The sequence below is a fragment of the Mandrillus leucophaeus genome, unplaced genomic scaffold, assembly GCF_000951045.1.
Source record: "Mandrillus leucophaeus isolate KB7577 unplaced genomic scaffold, Mleu.le_1.0 Scaffold208, whole genome shotgun sequence".
Taxonomy (NCBI): Eukaryota; Metazoa; Chordata; class Mammalia; order Primates; family Cercopithecidae; genus Mandrillus; species Mandrillus leucophaeus.
In genome coordinates this window covers 2,594,696-2,608,624 of record NW_012102121.1, presented here as the reverse complement: position 1 = coordinate 2,608,624, position 13,929 = coordinate 2,594,696, and the positions used below count along the sequence as shown (strand labels likewise).

The window sequence follows — 13,929 nt, the reverse complement described above, 5'->3', positions numbered from 1 at the left end:
TCAAGTTGTCCTCCTGCCTCAGCCTCCCAAAGTGTTAGGATTACAGCATGAACCATCATGCCCAGCCTAAAATTTCATTTTTATAGGAGTTTCTTTTAGATGCATTATTGAGGCAGATGGAAATGTAATTATTCTGTTTGGTTGAGTAGTAACTATCAGTAATATTTAACAGGATAATACATTTTATATAAGAATAAGAATATAAATTCATTTCTGCAATCATAGTAACATATTTTCAAGGTATAAATAAAATTTAATCATTTTGATTATAAGATCTTCATGTGTATATTATTAAATCAAAAGCATTTCTACATGTTTATTTATACATGACTCTGTCTTCTGAGTTTTCACTTTATTAGTAAGGTATTTTAAAACACTTTTTGGAAGATTCTGTTTTTAATTATCTTTTTACTAGGGAAAATTTCAAATAACATACCTCCACGCACCTGTCACCCAACTTCAAATTAATATTTTTTAACAATCTTGTTTCTTCTATACCCCCACACTATTTACCTCCTCATTTTGAAATAAATTCCAGATATCAGAGAGTTATACCATTAAATATTTCAGAATGCATCTAAACATATACAAGCCTTTAAAATGACAGAGCTACCATTATTAAACCTAGAAAGTTCATAATAGTTTCCTTATATCATCAAATACCATATCAGTGCTTAAATTCCCTTGATTGGCTTATAAATTTATTTTTATTTTCTCAAACTCCTGACATCATGTGATCTATCCACCTCAGCCTCCCAAAGTGCTGGGATTATAGGCATAAGCCACCACACCTGGCCAGTCACCATGCCCAACCCCCTGTTTTTATTTTCTATAATTTGTTTGTTGGAATCAGAATACAAACACAGCCCACAAACTTCAAGTAGTTGAAATGTCTCTTAATGTTCTTTTAATACATAGATTCTGCTCCATTGCTTTAACTTTTCTCCTTATAATTTTTTTTGTGGAAGAAACTAGATCCTTTGTCCATAGTCCTGATTCTGCCAATTGCATCCCTGTGGTCTATCATGTTTATTTGCCCTCTGTATTTCCTACCAATTATATGTTGCTGAATTTGATTTGCTAAAATGTTAAGAACTTTTACATTCATGTTCATGAAAAATGTTGGTCTCTAGTTTTCAATTCTTGTAATGTCTTTGGATTTGGTATCAAGGCAATCCTGGCCTCAAACAATGAATTGAGAAGTATTCTCTTCTTTTTAAATTTTTGAAAGAATTTATGTAGAATTGGTATTATTTCTTCCTCAAATATTTGTTAGAATTCACTAGTGAAGAAATATGGACATAAATAAATAGAGTTTCCTTGACAAGAATTTTTTTGAGACAAGATTTAAACTACAAATGCAATTTCTCTAAACGGATGTAAGGCCATTCAAGTTATCTATTTCTTCTTAAGTTTTGATAGTTTGTGTCTTTCAAGTAATTTGTCCAGTCTTAGTCCATTTTGTGCTGTTATTACAGAATAGCACAGATTGGGTAATTTATAAAGGCAGAATTTATTCTCTCACAGTTCTGGAGGGTGGGAAGGTACCAGCACTTGATGAGGGCTTCCTTGCTGTGTCCTCACGTGGAAGAAGGGCAGAAAAGCAGAAGAGAGAGAACCCACTCCTGCAAACCCTTTTTATAGTGGCATAAATCCACTCTGTTCTCATGACCTAAAACACCTCCCAAAAGTCCCCACGTCCCAACACTGTTACACTGGAGATTAAGCTCCCAACACATAAAGTTTGGAAGGAACACATTCAAACCATAGCAGTTGTCAATTTATAGACATTAAAGTTGTCAATTTTTTTGTTGTCAATTTATAGACATTAAAATTTTCACATTATTATCGTTATTGAGACAGGGTCTTACTCTGTCACCTAGACTGAAGTGCAGTGGTGAGATCTCAGCTCGCTGCAACCTCCACCTCTCAGGCAAAAAGTGATCCTCCCACCTCAGCCTCCTAAGTAGCTGAGACTACAGGTGCACATCACCATGCCCAGCCAATTTTTGTAGTTTTTGTAGAGATGGAGTTTTGCCATGTTGCCCAGGCTGGTCTCAAACTCTTGAACTCAAGTGATCCACCCACCTTAGCCTCCCAAAGTGCTGGGATTACAGGCATGAGCCACTGTGCTTGGCCTTCACATTAATTGATTGTCCTTTAAATATCTTTGGAATTTTGGTGAGTCACCTCTCTCATTCTCAGTGTTGGTCATTGGTCTGCTCTCTTTTTTCCCAAAGTTCCTATGACTTTTTAAAACATGAAGGACCCTGGCCTTGCTGAGGCTCCCACCTCTGAGTGATGGTGTTTTGCTTGGCATAAATTGTATTCAAATTTCTTAACCAGGCTCCTTGAGTTCCCCATGGTGTCCATAAGTGGAGTCAATGCCTCTGAAATTCAATCAAATTTTGAGTGTGAGGGGAGGGACATAGTTTCTTCAGAATCTCACATACAAATCCATAGCTCAGTGCCTTCTTGCTTAAGGGTTATTTTTGATACTTATTTAATATACAGGTTGCTGGACCCTGCACATAGAGATTCCGATTCATTAGTCTGGAGTGAAACCAGGAAATCTATATTTTTAACAAGCTCCCGAATGATTCTGATGTAAGGCTGGGATTGAGAGCCGGCTGGAGAAGAAAACCTTTGAAAGTTCCTGTCAGGGTAGAGATGTCACAGGACTAGGCGTATTGGGTGGGCATGTGCTGCCCTCTAGTGTCTCTGGCTGCCATCTACCGTTACTCCCCACACTTCCGCATTGGGTAGTAATCCGCTGTGCGAGCGCTGGTGGTTCTGCTGCCTGACACCGCTCTGAGGCTTCCTGCCCAACTCCCTGGAAATTCTAGCTCTTGGGCATTAACAAAGGTACTCATCTATAAAAGCGTTGCCGCTGAGTCGCAGCAACTATGCATCTCTGTCCCCGGCACCTTGGTTTATTTGAGATGTTCACTAGTATTTTCTGAGTATAAGACACAGCGAAGCTCTTTCGTAAGGTTTGTGTGGAGGGACTAGTCTCACATCAGTGGCATGTCAGTCACATTTTTCTTTACAAGGCGATAGGACCCATGGTACGTATGAACTGGTAGCCATGAACAGTTCCTTGAAGAAATTCTATTGCAATCATTGTGGCTCTGTAGCATTATAATGAAAGCAGGGTCTGGCTTAAAGCAAGTTTTCTAGAAACAAATGAAGAAGAATCCTTGATAGTTGTACAGCCCTCCAGCATCCACAGAGGCTTTTCATGTACTTCATCTCCCTTGTTTGCTATTCGCTCTCAACCACTAGGCAGGAAGGGCAAATGTGATGATCCATGCCCACATCGTGAGAAATGCCAGGCTTAGCTGTGTTCATTACATGAATGTGCCCTTGTTTAGGAAGACACTGATCCCACTGTCCTGTCCGCACAAGCACCCTTGTCGATGAGCCCCAAACCAGTAAAAAAACCTATGCTAAAGGCCTAATCTGCAAAAAGGCATGAGACCATTTTTGGCTCAGCCCTTGGCTCTAATTCCTCAGCTCTGAGACAGAGGAGCAAGGGCCAGGAGAATTGCTGGAGTGGAGTGTTCAGTAGACGGTTTTAATGTCTTGGTCAGAGGGCAGAGGCTGCGGGTTATCTGTGAGGTAAGTAGTGCACCGGCAGGAGCAGGTGCAGGATTTGCAGAATGTGGTGATTCTGCCGGGGGCAAGAGGTCAGGCTAATGGGTGATAAAACTGTTACAGCCGCATAGAGGGTGGCAGCAGCTGGTTAAGTAGGAGTAATAAAAGTAATGAAGGATCCAGGCTACTTTGCAGGTATGTTGATAACCTGCTACTAAAAAGCTGACTCAAACTGCCTTTTAATTGATTTTTGTTAACCTTTCATTCAGTGCTCTTTGGTTGAAAAAGTCTTCTCATTCCTGCATTATGGAATTTGCAAGTTCAGGGCAGATGTTGAAATAGCTCAAATTTGTCCAATTTTCAGGCAGGGCTCTTCTTAAATTATCCTTAATATGAAGATCTATTTTCCTTTTGTAGGTATAAGAAGGACATTTAAGAAAAATGTTCAGTAATGCAAATCAAAACTGCAATGTGATACCGCCTTACTCCTGCCAGAATGGCCATAATCAAAAAATCAAAAAACAGTAGATGTCGGCATGGAAGTGGTAATCAGGGAACACTTTTGCACTGCTGGTGGGAGTGCAAACTAGGACAGCCACTATGGAAAACAGTGTGAATATTCCTTAAAGAACTAAAAGTAGAACTACCGTTTGATCCAGCAATCCCACCACTGGGTATCTACTCAGAGGAAAATAAGTCATTCGAAAAAGATACTTGCACACGCATGTTTATAGCAGCACAATTTGCAATTGCAAAAACGTGGAACCAACCCAAATGCCTATCAGTCAAGGAGTGGATAAAGAAACTGTGGTGTATATATATATGAGACGGAATACTACTCAGCCATAAAAAGGAATGAATTAATGGCATTTACAGTGACCTGGATGAGATTAGAGACTATTATTTTAAGTGAGGTAACTCAGAAATGGAAAACTAAACATCATATATTCTCACTGATATGTTGGAGCTATGAGGACGCAAAGGCATAAGAATGATACAATGAACTTTGGGGACTTGGGAGGAGGAGTGGGAGAGGGTGAGGGATAAAAGACTACAAATAGGGTACAGTGTACACTGCTGAGGTGATGGGTGCACCAAAATCTCACAAATCACTAAAGAACTTACTCATGTAACCAAACACCACCTGTTCCCTAATAACCTGTGGAAATTAAAAAAAAAAAGAGAAAAATGTTCACTAATCCATTTGTTTGTCAAATCATTTTCAGAATATTTTTCCTTATAGCTAGTTCAAAACGAAACCCTTGTGCTAATGAATTTTTTGGTTGTTTTTAAGTTATGGTAAGATATGCTTAACATAAAATTTACCATTTTAGTTATTTTTAAGTGTACAATTCAGTGCCATTAAGGGCATTCGCTTATGAATAAGATGGTTGTATTCATCACCCCAAACAGAAACTTCTGTACCCATTAAACAATAACACTTGATTTCCCCCTTCTCCAGCCCCTTCCCCAGCAAAAGGTTGGCTTTTGCTTCTTGTGAATGCCTTGTCTTTGAAACTAGATATTTAAGAATCTTGAAAGCAGGTATGTAACACAACCCAAGTGTCTTTGTACTCTTGACACTGCCCAACTTAGGGTTAAGCACGTACTGAGTGCTCACTATTCCTGTCTGGTAGAGGAACGAATGCTGGAGGAAGGATCAAACACCTTTTTCAGAGATTTTGTTTGTTTGTTTTTGAGGCAGAGTCTCATTCTGTCACCCAGGTTGGAGTGCAGTGGTGTGATCTCGGCTCACTGCAATTTGTGCCTTCTGGGTTCAAGTGATTCTCCTGCTTCAGCCTGCTGAGTAGCTGGGATTACACGCGCCCACCACTACGCCTGGCTAATCTTTTGTATTTTTAGTAGAGACAGGGTTTCACCATGTTGGCCAGGCTGGTCTTGAACTCCTGACCTCAGGTTATCCACCTGCCTCAGCTTCCCAAAGTGCTGGGATTACAGGCATGAGCCACCGTACCCAGCCCCTTTTCAGAGATTTTGAGCCTAAGACCAGCCACTCTTATCAGGGCAAGAACTTCTCAAGGAAACTCAGAAATCCTAGGGTGTTCGGGACATGCCATAATATCGATCGGGGTCATGAAGTTAACATTAATGTGAGAATCAGTGGGCATAGGAGAGGTAGATTCTAGGGTTGAATGAGGGAAAATCCTGCTCTGCCTAAAGTTATTCAAATTCAGATTTTCATAAAACACTCTTTCAGGCAAACATTCCGACCATAGTGGATTCAACCAAAGAGCCACAAGTTTGTTGACCTTAATCGAAAGTTTTGCCAATAACTCACCTCCATGAATAGGCTAGATGCTATGAAATCTGTAGAGGCAATTCTGGAAAATCAAGCCTTGTACAGAGCTCCAGAAGTGAGCATCATTCGTTTGCCTCCTTGAAAGGTAGTGCTTACAATCTCTGCTCACCCATCTCAGGCTGGACCACACAGATTTGGAGGAGTCCTTCTTTAACTCTCAGAAAGTTATTTAAAAGAACAACAGCTTTGTCCTTTCCTTGACACGTCATACACTGCCCTCTTTCCGGACCTCTCTGTACTGACCATATATCATTGCTGGTGACATTAAAAATTGGTTTCCAAGATTTAACAATATGATGCCTGCCCTATCCTCTGTATTTGTTGTTGTTGTTGTTGTTATCTTGCCAGTACAGACGATGTAGTTCATGGAGTTCCTCTGATCTATCCACTGTCTCTCTTATAGGGCATGTAGTGTGTATAGACTCGGTTTTATAGGGATAGGTGTCAGGCCGTTGTAGTAAAGGAGAGAGCTGAGCCATAAGGGTATAGAGAGTAGAGTGAACATGAAAAGGTACATGCTGCCCATGACCTTGGTATCTTTTGCCCCAGGCTCTATAGCCCATACAGAGCACCAGACACCCTCATCTGAACATTGAATCACCACAGTAAGCCTCTCTAAAAACAGATAAAGGTCTGTGATGCTATCCCTGCCTTGTGGAACAGGAGGGCTTTGTGATGCGGTCTGATGGTTTGGATCCCTCTTCTGTGAGGCAGAAATGATGAGGTGTAGAATCTGGAGGTATTAGGTTCCAAGACAGTGAAAGACTAGGGAGAAGGATGGCTAGTGAGGTTTAGATCATGTTGAGCCCTACCTTTGTTTTGTGGGATGTTGGATATCCCTTATACACCTATGGATCCATCTGCATTATTGCATTAATTATTTGGCAAGTGAAAAAGAGCCGCCAAAAATTAAGGTTGGGACCTAACAGGAGCTGTTGCCGGGTAGGGAAACACTATGACCATGGCTAAATTGATGTGCCTCAAACAAGATTTTATCCCCAAGCTTTCTCTTGTTCCTGTTAGCCCTTGCTTTTTTAAGGGGATTTCCTCACTGGACACCAGAAGAGCTCCCAATTCGGGTGATTATTCTGGTTGGCGGCTATTTAGGGCCATTTGACGGCTGAACTCCTTTGGCTTCTAGACCCACCCATCCTTTAATCTGTTCCACTTTTCCTCCCATCTCATCCTAAAGTCCCCACAGAACTTATGAAAGGAATGAGGGCGGGAGGCATGGAGTATGGAAGAGCCTGAAAGGGAGTCAGAAATAAGCAAACAAGGAAACTCTTGGGGTGAAAAAGAATACAGAAAGGAAAGAAGAGTATATAAAATTGGAACACAGAAAAAGACTGGGAAACGTTTATGAGTTTTGTTTCATGTTAGATATGGGAAAAAGTGGTGTAGCAGCTTTACATTCTAATGTTTTTGTCTTTAAGTGTCACCGAAGAGTCCAACAAAAGTCTGGAAATAGAACATCAAGAGGTAAAGTCCCAGTCTCTCCTCTGATTCGCTTCTACTGTGGGTGAGGTTCCCATGGATCCTGACCCTGTATGACCCCTGGTGCTAAGAGCCAGGTGCTCTAACCACTGCAGACTCTAGTACCCCCTCAGGGACAATTTCTCATGGAAGACTTCCTTGGGTGGAAAATCAGAGCCTAGGGACATTAAAAAATTCTCTATCTTATCCTCCTGAGAATAAAGAATGAAGAAGTAGGGCATAAGTCCTCAACTCTGTCATTTACTAGTTTTACAAACCTGTGGAACTCACTTCAACTCTCAGTCTTGTTCTCCATAAAATGGGCATGTGATGATCCTTCCTCACTCCCAGTGTGATGGTGAAGAACAAATGAGATGAGGTACAGAACAACACATTGTAAATGGTTAAGTTGTACACAGATGTGACTTAGTGTTCTGACTCTTGGGGTTTTCAGTATCCTCTCATTAAAAGGCCTTCAACTTCTTATAGGATGTTCCTGAATCCTCTCCAGTTCCACATAACACTATCTTCTGTTTCCTCAGCTAGGAGAACTTCCCAGGAAGAAGCCAAGAAGTTGGGGAAGCTGCTCTTTCTCATGAAAAGGTAATCTCTTGTTCTTTGCAGTCTCCCAGCTGCTAGTCTGGTTTGTGATCATTTCTCAGCTTGGCTTGGGGTAGAGATGAGAAGACGGATAATGGATGGGAAGGAGACATACACAGTGGAGGCTGGTTCGCTAGTTGATAGAGTTGCCAGGTCACGGGGGCTGGGCCAGACAGCTCAGGAGGGAAGGTCACCCAATTCTGCTTTGGGCTAGGGTCACAGTAGTTCTAGAATTCAGGCTGGTACTAGTGTATAATTCATAAAAGACTCTACACGGGGTTGCATTCAGCCACGAGACAAGCTATTCAGTCAAGAGGAATGGATTTTGCATAAAGAAGTCATCCCTGTCTTATTCTTTATTCTCTCTCCTCTGAGTCTAACTGGACTCTGCTGACATTACCTCCACTGGCTCTGTCAGTAGGGAGATAGCCCTCAGATGGCAGCCTGTCATCTTAACCATTTCTTAAGATTTCTAGAGAACAGGATTGAGTCCCAAAAGATGTTGGGTATATCAGCAGGGATACCAAATAGCCCTCAGAATGCAGAGGTTCTACATGAACTTCAAGCCCAAATACCAGGCTTTGGGTTTCTTAGCCTCAAATGAGACTGATCCATGTTCTAACTGGTGATGCCCCATCAGCTAACCACTTGGCTCCATTCTCCCAGTTCAGCTTTTCAACACGGTCAACAGAGAACTGACCGCAGCTCCCAGCCCTCTCTGAGGGCCATGCCATTCCATGGTTGTCTGAAGCCTTGCCCAACAAGCTCCAGACTGTCAGCCCAGCCCACCTTGCCAAATGGCTTTTTCTTTTTATTTTCTTTTTTCTTTTTTCTGAGACAGAGTTTCACTCTTGTTGCCCAGGCTGGAGTACAATGGCACAATCTCAACTCACTGCAAGCTCTGTCTCCTGGGTTCAAGCGATTCTCCTACCTCCGCCTCCCGAGTAGCAGGGAGCCACCTGCAACTAGTAGTAGTAGCGCCACCATGACTGGCTAATTTTTGTATTTTTAGTAGAGATGGGGTTTCACCATGCTGACCAGGCTGATCTTGAACTCCTGACCTCAGGTGATCCACCTGCCTCAGCCTCCCAAAGTGCTAGGATTACAGGCGTGAGCCACTGTGTCCGGCCTCCAAATGGCATTTTCTTAGAAAGAAAAGCAGAGAGGTAGACAACAAGAGAGTGTAGGCCCCAGGATTTTCAGGACTGGGAAAGGACAATGCCAATCCCGGCCCACACTTTTCCGAGAAGGCAGAGGTCACTCCATCATTAATGTTTGTCATGTTTCTCTTCCCAGCCAGGGCTGGCTTCCTCAGGAAGGAAGTGTGCGGCGAATTCTGTGTGCAGATCCCTGCTGCCAAATTTGCAATGTTATGGCTCTGGAGATTCAGCAATTGCTGGCGGGTGAGAACAACCAGATCTCCCTGACTTCACAGGGGCCATCACAGGGCTCCTCTGGCCTAGAGGCTTTGTCTACGTCTAATGTGTCTTTTGAGCATAGTCAGGATCCGGGTTCCCAGAAATCCAAAGAGCTTTCATTGGCATCTGTAACTCCAACACTGTCACAATTAATGGATCAGAAATCTTTAACCCAGTCAGCTGCCCAGTCAGCTGGTGCAGACAGCGTCCAAGATTCCTGGGCTGATCACTTTCAGCGAGGACAGAGATCGCAAGTCCCAGCTGTGTCCCAGGTCATGGGATCTCTGTCTTCAAACTTTGAGAAGCCTGGAATTCCTCTGAGCCAGCAAGAGAGGAAGAAAAACAACTCCAAATTTGTCCTGGAGAACCAAGGTCAGCAGCCCTCGAATACTAGATTCCCTTTCTTTCCCTGAACCCAGAGCTCCCAAACCTAAAACAACACCCTATGACCCTACATTCCTTTCAATTGCTATTGCAATGTCCAAAAAGTCCTGAGGAATCTCCGAGTACAAGGATATTGTTGGCCGGGCACGGTGGCTCATGCCTGTAATGCCAGCACTTTGGGAGGCCGAGGCGGGCAGATCACGAGGTCAGGAGATTGAGACCATTCTCGCTAACACAGTGAAACCCCATCTCTACTAAATATACAAAAAGAAATTAGCCGGGCGTGGTGGTGGGTGCCTGTAGTCCCAGCTACTCGGGAGGCTGAGGCAGGAGAATGGCGTGAACCCGGGAGGCGGAGCTTGCAGTGAGTCGAGATCGTGCCACTACACTCCAGCCTGGGTGACAGAGCGAGACTCCGCCTCAAAAAAGAAAAAAGAAAAAAAAGAAAAGGATATTGTTTCACATATTCCCACATTTGAGGTCTCCCAAGATCTGTGGAGGAGTTCCTGTGGCAGCTTATACCACACCACTTCTAATTTTCCAAAGGATGGAAAACAGACAAACAGCCATTTCTTTCACCCTGAACACTACCTCTAAGGCTTCTGTTGAACAGATGAGCTTCTATCTCCTTGACTCTGGGTTTCATGGGAGGTTAGCTGGTCCACCTAAACTTTCAGGGTTTTTGAAGGATCCACCATGGACTCAGAGCAGAAAAATTACTGTGAACAAATCCCAACCCCCATGGCTCTAGCTCCACCCTCTCCCCTCTTTCAGCTTCTAAGTGGCCTCTGTCCATTGCCTGGGGGATGCACTGAGACCTCAGTGTACCACACCTGTAGCTACCTTACTGTGGTTTCTCTTTTCTGCACATTACTGTCTGCCTTTAGAGATCCCTGGTCTGCCTTTAGAGATCTCCAAAACAGGGGAGCCCTTGGCCTTTTCTCTTCAATGATTTCTCCTTCACCTCTGTACTAATTAAAATCCCCCGTCCTTCCCCATCTTTTCCCCCACATTCTCCATCTGACCATGGACAAACCCAGATCAATGTCCTATATCTGACTTAGGCTAAGTGAAAGCCTTGGAGTGGCACCTGCTGTAGAGGCAGCTCCAGCTTCAGTGGAGTTTGCCAGCTGTTGTCCAGAAATCTCTGTAGATCCAGGAAATAATACAATGTAAGCCCTGAGACATGTTGCAGCCTTTCCCACTAGATCCAGGACCCTCTTTGATTGGTGAAGTCCATTTTAGTCCTCAAGATGGAGGTAGCATTCTCCTAGACCATGCCCAGAGGCTACTGGAATTCTACCTCCAGGAGCAATTGAAACAGAGGGTTGATTTGCCATTGCTGGGACCTGATCCAAAAGATCCAGCAGTCTATCCAGTTCCTCCTGTGACCTGATGACCAATAATCCCTGCCCTGGAGCAGCACAACCCTGACCTATGTGGGTCTTCCCAACATGCAGCACCAGAGGCCAGTGGGAATAGTGGCCTGCTCTAATCCACTGTAGCAGGAGGGCCAGTCTGCAATTGTTTCCTCAGGCCAAGGTCATGTTGCAGAGCCACATAGATTACAAATATGGGAAGATCTGCTAGGGCATTGTCCCTGCCCACATCTGCCATTGTTGGGACTACAAGTCACTGGAATACGCCTTGCAGTATTCCAAGGGCCTGGGCAGCAACTTGGTGCCCCTGTCCTCTGAAAAGCAAACACCTGGACCTGGAAGTGACACATATCAGCCCCTACACAGATCAGGAAGGGACACTCTGAATATTGACAGCCCTTGACCAGCAGCAACAGGCCTTACCAGATGCTGTTACTGATGATCCTGAGCTGCTCAGACCCTGTACCAGGAAGCCACTGAGAAACTTGAGACAAGTTTTGGCCTTTCTGTCAGGGCTGCCTGCTCTCTATTATGTGGCTCTTTCCAGGGCTGTGGCCCAGGCACTCACTCATGAATCCACAATCACAGATTGAGCCCATCAGAGCCTCTGACTCAGTCTCATCCAAACAGCAATGTGTAAGTCCTGGGCCATGCTTTCAAAACACCAATGAGGCTTGTGTAGATAATGTACAAGTGTTCTGGGCTAAAATACAAGCTGATGGAGATGGTACTGCTAGAGAGGCAGACAGATCCTCACAGGCCCTAATCACTCAAGGCACCCATCTTGGCCAAACTAAATTTTTACCTGAAAAATAAATTCCTCGAGATACATTTGGGAAGTCCCATAAAGACAAGGGAATTCAGGGAACAAATTATGACCATCCCAAAGAATCTCCACTCAGGGATCCTTTAGGAGTCTAAAGGTTGCTAAACCAAGGGAAAACATTGCTCCAGAAACTCCATATCCCACCAGGCATCCCATGTGCCCCAGATCCAGAATGGGTTGGCCTGAAAGAACAGCTTGCAGTTGAACCAAAGACAGTGCAGCAGAGCTACAGGTGATCAAGTTCCTGAGCAGTACCCCATACCTACTGGGATTCTGGGATCTCACACCCAATGGGGGCAAGACAGAGGCCCAGGTACTTTCTGTTCAGCTAGAGGCTGGAGTCAACAACCCAGCCTGGAGGGCCCTGAACCTCTTAGACCAGGTCTTTGCAAAAGTGAGGACAAGTCACTACTTCGGCAGAGAAAACAGATAACCCAGTGACATTCGATGATGTTCAAAGCAGCTGGGAATCACAGAGAAGGGGGTATCTGGACAGCATTGGAGCTCTCCCCAGCCAGAGAGAGCACCCTTTCTGCCAAGGTTCAGGGGCGAACGGGGCACATCTAAGCAGAACTCCAGAGCTCACAATTTGCCAAATATATCTCCAGGATCTTTCTCAGGTAAAACTTTAGTCTAGCTAAGATGGTTGCCTTGAGCAGGGACTAGCAAGGATCTGTCTGGATCTGCGGAGTCCCATTTCCATCCTCTCAGTACTGGCTATTGCTCCTTCACCAGCTTCTCCCTAACCTTGAGTTCCAAGAGCATCCTCCAGGATTACTTGGGGCAAAAGACCAGATAAGAATAATTTGCAAAGCTGTTAGAGTAAGCTGAATAACCTCATCCAAACAAGGATTTCTGAGAATGCCAAACCTGGAGTGCCCAGAGCTTAAAGGGCCAATTTACTGGGCCATTAATTGCTGGGCCGAAATTTTGCAAGTACAGTATTTGGAGGGGTAAATTTTTTTCAGATTCAAAGTTTTCAGGGTCAAATGGTTCAGGGCCATGTTTTATAGGGCAACATTTGCAGGGTCAAAATTTGCAGGGTCACACTTTCTAGGAATAAGAGTTGCAGGGTCTGGTAAGGGGAGTCCATACTCACAAGAGCATCATCCTTCCAGAAGCTCCAGAAGTTGGCTTGGATAACAAGATGAAGCTGTTTCTGCACTGGATTAACCCTGAAATGAAAGATCGAAGGCATGAGGAATCCATTCTCCTTTCTAAGGCTGAGACAGTGACCCAAGACAGGACAAAAAACGTTGAGAAGAGTCCAACTGTCACCAAATATCATGTGTGGGGAGCTACAACAGAGAAGACAACAGAGGACCCTGAGGCTCAGCCTCCTTCTACTGAGGAGGAAGGCCTGATCTTTTCTGATGCCCCCCAGTGCCTAAATAATCTGCTCTAGCAACACTCCCTTCAGTCCAGCCAATCCTGGGTCCTGTGCCACTCCTACAAATGTTCCAAACTCTGTCCTCAAATGACTTGTGCCACTCAACCAGGAAATCTATCCCAGGTCTCAACTCACCTCAGCAGAAGGCACTGGTTTATGCAAGAATACCCATTACAAGAAAAAGGAGTTCATAGGTTCCTGAACCTCTGCATCCCCCTGAAAAAGGCTTTCATTGCCATTTCCATTAACATGCAGGTGAAGCAGGGCATTCTCCAAATATACTTTGTACCTTTAAGCAAAGAGCCACCTGTTTGTGCCTCCTCATTTTCAGTGTAGTATATGATAGTCAGAGAAAGAGTAAAGGACCTAAAAAGTATTTCTTATGTGGTATAGAAGCTTAAATCACATTTTATTTCAGATGGGTCAGCATTCCACATGACTCCTCCCAGTCCCACCGTAGAATGTGGATAAAGGGACTTGAACAGAGAAGAAAGGCCCTTGTTTTAGGTGCATTGAAGGTGAAGGTCAGGCTTGAATTCTAT

General features: G+C 44.0%; 1 protein-coding gene across 1 annotated transcript; it reads left to right on the top strand.

The window, feature by feature from the left end:
- The first annotated feature begins 6,659 nt into the window (after positions 1–6,659).
- LOC105539687 (putative family with sequence similarity 205, member C protein) lies at positions 6,660–13,683 on the top strand. Its single transcript, XM_011980081.1, has 5 exons — positions 6,660–6,859; positions 7,351–7,396; positions 7,933–7,993; positions 9,287–9,393; positions 13,119–13,683. The coding sequence occupies exons 1-5, from the start codon at positions 6,716–6,718 to the stop codon at positions 13,400–13,402; spliced, it is 642 nt and encodes a 213-aa protein (XP_011835471.1). The 5' UTR covers positions 6,660–6,715; the 3' UTR covers positions 13,403–13,683.
- The last annotated feature ends 246 nt before the right edge of the window (positions 13,684–13,929 follow it).

What these genes read in the sequence shown, in the direction of transcription:
- LOC105539687 (XM_011980081.1), top strand. Translation starts at nt 6,716, where the DNA reads ATGTTGAGCCCTACCTTTGTTTTGTGGGATGTTGGATATCCCTTATAC. An exon ending in TGGAAATAGAACATCAAGAG is followed by an intron (nt 7,397 to 7,932) that starts GTAAAGTCCCAG and finishes CTGTTTCCTCAG; the next exon opens with CTAGGAGAACTTCCCAGGAA. An exon ending in GATTCAGCAATTGCTGGCGG is followed by an intron (nt 9,394 to 13,118) that starts GTGAGAACAACC and finishes TCCTTCCAGAAG; the next exon opens with CTCCAGAAGTTGGCTTGGAT.